This window comes from Eriocheir sinensis, unplaced genomic scaffold, assembly GCF_024679095.1.
Source record: "Eriocheir sinensis breed Jianghai 21 unplaced genomic scaffold, ASM2467909v1 Scaffold768, whole genome shotgun sequence".
Classification (NCBI taxonomy): Eukaryota; Metazoa; Arthropoda; class Malacostraca; order Decapoda; family Varunidae; genus Eriocheir; species Eriocheir sinensis.
This window is the reverse complement of record NW_026112129.1, coordinates 79720-85000: the sequence shown is the minus strand read 5'-3', so window position 1 is coordinate 85000 and position 5281 is coordinate 79720. Positions and strand designations below refer to the sequence as shown.

General features: G+C 42.7%; 1 protein-coding gene across 1 annotated transcript in view; it reads left to right on the top strand.

The window, feature by feature from the left end:
* Positions 1-5281, top strand: part of LOC126994292 (rhodopsin-like) — an 8212-nt gene extending 2931 nt beyond the window's left edge. The window contains exons 2-7 of the mRNA XM_050853622.1: positions 173-332; positions 602-797; positions 888-1020; positions 1640-1912; positions 3886-4131; positions 4656-5281. Of these exons, the coding sequence (XP_050709579.1) occupies positions 173-332; positions 602-797; positions 888-1020; positions 1640-1912; positions 3886-4131; positions 4656-4751 (1104 nt within the window). The 3' untranslated portion in view covers positions 4752-5281. The remainder of the gene's footprint in view (positions 1-172; positions 333-601; positions 798-887; positions 1021-1639; positions 1913-3885; positions 4132-4655) is intronic.

The following is a 5281-nucleotide window of genomic DNA, read 5'->3' as shown; positions in this document are numbered from 1 at the left end:
CCACATGACTATTATCGCTTCCCCTACTACTACTACTACTTCTACTTAAACTACTTATAATAGACACTTATAACTATCACCACGGGATTTAGAAGACACTTAAACCTACTATCCAACACCCCACATGACTAGTATCGCGTACCCACCCCTACTACTACTATTACTATTTCAGCTCCGGACGCCGCTGAATGGTCTACTATTCAACCTGGCACTATCGGACATGGGCATCAGTCTCATCGGCGCCCCGTTTTCTATGATAGCGTCCATAGAAAACGGGTGGTGCTTCTCTGAGGGATTCTGTGTTATATATGCGTTCCTGATGAGCATATTCGGTAAGGAGGAAGAGGAGGAGGAGGAGGAGGAGGAGGAGGAGGAGGAGGAGGAGGAGGAGGAGGAGGAGGAGGAGGAGGAGGATGTGATGATGATTTTAATAATGATAATATATTTCTCTCTCTCTCTCTCTCTCTCTCTCTCTCTCTCTCAGTCAAATGTCAATGTTTTCAGTCAAATTAGAACTTTTTCAGTCGAATTTCTACTACTACTACTACTACTACTACTACTACTACTACTACTACTACTACTATCCCTTACTATCCAACAGGCATTACCTCCATCACCACCCTGACGGTACTATCCCTGCAACGGTGTCTCATGATAGTCAAGCCGCTACTATTCCAAGATTTGAAGAATAGTCGTCTCTGGCTGACTATTTTGACTATCTGGGCCTATTCGACTATCCTGACCGCCCCCCCTCTGCTAGGCTGGGGCAAGTACGGGATAGAAGGTCCTGGGATTAGGTAACTATTTCTACTATTACTACTACTACTACTACTACTACTACTACTACTACTACTACTACTACTACTACTACTACTTATACTTTTCAGCTGCTCCGTGGACTGGGAAAGCAGAAACCTCAACAGCTCTACTTACATCTTCTTCCTGTTTACTTTTGGCCTCGGACTCCCTCTACTTATAATGGGAGCCTCCTACGTGAAGATCCTCCGGGCACTTAGAAATGTAAGTATTATAAGTAGGGGCTGGGTTGTAGTAACTGGGGTTGTGTGGTATGGAATAGTGGGTTTAAGTAGCTGGTAATTCGCGTGGTGATAGTAGTAGTAGTAGTAGTAGTAGTAGTAGTAGTAGTAGTAGAAGTAGTAGTGACGTATGTGTGTGTGTGTATGTGTGTGTGTGTGTGTGTGTGTACGTTCCTTCTTATGTGCGTTTAAAAATGAATGGATAATCTTCTTTTGAGGAAGAGGAGGAGGAGGAGGAGGAGGAGGAAGAATAGGAGGATAAGTTAAAAAATCTCTCTCTGTCTCTCTCTCTGTCTACTACTACTACTACTACTACTACTATCTCCACTACCACTACAACTAGACACTTATAACCATCACCACGCTACTTAGAACACACTTAAACCCACTATCCAACACCTCACACGCCTACCATCGCCTACCCAACCCCTACTACTACTACTATTACTACTACTATCTCCACTACCACTACTACTAGACACTTATAACCATCACCACGCTACTTACAACACACTTAAACCCACTATCCAACACCTCACATGACTACCATCGCCTACCCAACCCCTACTACTACTACTACTACTACTATTGACTATTTTCAGCACTCGACTACTACGACCATCGCGACTACTACTTCGAAGGCGGAGCGACGCGTGACTATCATGGTCTTCGTCATGATTACTACTTTCCTGGTCGCGTGGTTCCCCTATGCTATCTTCGCCTTGATAGTAGCCCTGGATAGTAGTAGTAGTAGTAGTAGTAGTAGTAGTAGTAGTAATGGTAGTAGTTTCGGAATGGTCGCTGTGGTACCCGCCATCTTCGCTAAGTCTTCCTGTATATACAACCCAGTAATATACGTCGGTCTCAACACCCAGGTAAGAAATTGTGGTTCTGTTTTCCCCGATTGTGGTTGACTGGTTGGGGTTAGAAGGATGGTTGTGGCGGGGTTTGGTAGGTGAATGGTTGTAGTTTGTGTGGTAGCAATGGTAGCGGTGGTAGTGGATGGGAAAGTAGGGAAAAAAAGGAAAAAGTTTAAGGCCTTGATCAGAGAAAAATTAATTCTTGGGATGGTTTGGTTAAAATTGTGGTTCTGTTTTCCCCGATTGTGGTTGACTGGTTGGGGTTAGAGGGATGGTTGTGGCGGGGTTTGGTAGGTGAATGGTTGTAGTTTGTGTGGTAGCAATGGTAGTGGTGGTACTAGAAGGGAAAGTAGGGAAAAAAAGGAAAAAGTTTAAGGCCTTGATCAGAGAAAAATTAATTCTTGGGATGGTTTGGTTAAAATTGTGGTTCTGTTTTCCAGGATTGTGGTTGACTGGTTGGGGTTAGAAGGATGGTTGTGGCGGTGTTTGGTAGGTGAATGGTTGTAGTTTGTGTGGTAGCAATGGTAGTGGTGGTAGTAGATGGGAAAGTAGGAAAAAAGTGGGAAAAAGTTTGAGGGCTTAATCTAAAAAACTTTAAATCTTGGGATGGTTTAGTCAAAATTGTAGTTACTTTTTCCTGGATTGTGGTTGACTGGTTGGGGTTAGAAGGATGGTTGTGGCGGGGATAGAAAGGTGAATGGTTGTAGTTTGTGTGGTAGCAATGGTGGTGATGGGAGTCGATGGGAAAGTAGGAAAAAAAGGAAAATATTTGAGGGCTTGATCTAAAATCCTATAATTAATTAATTGGTTTGGTTAAAATTATGGTTACATTTCCGGGGATTGTGGTTGACTGGTTGGGTTTAGAAGGATGGTTGTGGCGGGGATAGAAAGGTGAATGGTTGTAGTTTGTGTCGTAGCAATGGTAGTGGTGGTAGTAGAAGGTAAATTAGGAAAAAAAAGAGGAGAATATTTGAGAGCTTAACCGGAAAAACTGGAATTCTTGGGATGATTTGGTTAAAATTGTGGTTACTTTTTCCTGGATTGTGGTTGACTGTTTGGGGTTAGAAGGATGGCTGTGGCGGGGTATGGTAGGTGAATGGTTGTAGTTTGTGTGGTAGCAATGGTAGTGGTGGTAGTGGAAAGGAAAGTAGAAAAAAAGAGGAAAATATTTGAGGGCTTGAACTAAAATACTTTAATTAATGGGATGGGATGGTTAAAATTGTGGTTACATTTCCGTGGATTGTGGTTGACTGGTTGGGGTTAGAAGGATGGCTGTGGCGGGGTATGGTAGGTGAATGGTTGTAGTTTGTGTGGTAGCAATGGTAGCAGTGGCAGTGGATGAAAAAGTAGGAAAAAATAGGAAAAAGTTTGAAGATTTCATCAGAGAAAAATTAATTCTTGGGGTGGGCATGGTTAAAATTGTGGTTACATTTCCGTGGATTGTGGTTGACTGGTTGGGGTTAGAAGGATGGCTGTGGCGGGGTATGGTAGGTGAATGGTTGTAGTTTGTGTGGTAGCAATGGTAGCGGTGGCAGTGGATGAGAAAGTAGGAAAAAATAGGAAAAAGTTTGAAGATTTGATCAGAGAAAAATTAATTCTTGGGGTGGGCATGGTTAAAATTGTGGTTACATTTCCGTGGATTGTGGTTGACTGGTTGGGGTTAGAAGGATGGCTGTGGCGGGGTATGGTAGGTGAATGGTTGTAGTTTGTGTGGTAGCAATGGTAGTGGTGGTAGTGTAAAGGAAAGTAGAAAAAAAGAGGAAAATATTTGAGGGCTTGAACTAAAATACTTTAATTAATGGGATGGGATGGTTAAAATTGTGGTTACATTTCCGTGGATTGTGGTTGACTGGTTGGGGTTAGAAGGATGGCTGTGGCGGGGTATGGTAGGTGAATGGTTGTAGTTTGTGTGGTAGCAATGGTAGCGGTGGCAGTGGATGGGAAAATAGGAAAAAAAACAAAATAAAAAATGAAACCCTATACCCCAGTTTCGCTCGGCTTGGCTGAGATGCATTCGCTGCTACCGAGGGGGAGAGGATGGAAAACAACAAGGTACCAGACAACAACAACAACAACAGCGACTCACCACCGAGAAAATATCGCTAACCGGCAACTCCGACCACCTACCACAACTACCAAACCAACCACAACTACTACCAAAACTACCACAACCACTACAACCAGGACGGAAGGAGGAGCTGGTAGTGACCGTGGACGGGAGTGGTAGCGGCAAGGTTGGTAGTAGTAGTAGTAGTAGTAGTAGTAGTAGTGGTAGTTAGTGGTAGTTAGTGGTACCTGGATTTGGGATAGTAGCCATGTGGGGTATTGACTAGTAGGTTAATAAGTGTTCCAAGTACCGTGGTGATAGTTATAAGTGTCTAGTATAAGTAGTTTAAGTAGTTGTGGTAGTTAATGGTAGCTGGATTTTGGATAGTAACCATGTGAGGTGTTTGATAGTAGGTTAATAAGTGTTCTAAGTACCGTGGTGATAGTTATAAGTGTCTAGTATCAGTAGTTTAAGTAGTTGTGGTAGTTAATGGTAGCTGGATTTTGGATAGTAACCATGTGAGGTGTTTGATAGTAGGTTAATAAGTGTTCTAAGTACCGTGGTGATAGTTATAAGTGTCTAGTATAAGTAGTAGTAGTAGTAATAGTAGTAGTAGTAGTAGTAGTAGTAATAGTAGTAGTAGTAGTAGTAGTAGTGAAATTGATAATACTAATGATTCTCTCTCTCTCTCTCTCTCTCTCTCTCTTTCAGAACCTGCTCACCATCCCAATGAGAGATTTTAGAGCGAGTTCTCTCTCTACTCTCTCTAATTCGGAAGAGAGAGAGAGTGTGAGCGAGATGGTGTGAGCGAGAGAGAGAGAGAGAGAGAGAGAGAGAGAGAGAGAGAGAGAGAGAGAGAGAGAGAGGAGGAAGAAGAAGAAGAAGAGGAAGAAGAAGAAGAAGAAGAAGAAGAAGAAGATATATATATATTTCTATGTGTACCAAAAAAAACAGCCATGTGTACGTATTTTAACGTGTGTACACATAATATATTAATGTGTGTGTGTGTGTGTGTGTGTGTGTGTGTGTGTGTGTGTGTGTGTGTGTGTGTGTGTGTGTGTGTGTGTGTGTGTGTGTGTGTGTGTGTGTGTGTGTGTGTGTGTGTGTGTGTGTGTGTGTGTGTGTGTGTGTGTGTGAGAGAGAGAGAGAGAGAGAGAGAGAGAGAGAGAGAGAGAGAGAGAGAGAGAGAGAGAGAGAGAGAGAGAGAGAGTTACCATATATATATAACTTAATCTGTATATTATTTTTAAACCGTAGAGAGAGAGAGAGAGAGAGAGAGAGAGAGAGAGAGAGAGAGAGAGAGAGAGAGAGAGAGAGAGAGAGAGAGAGAGAGAGAA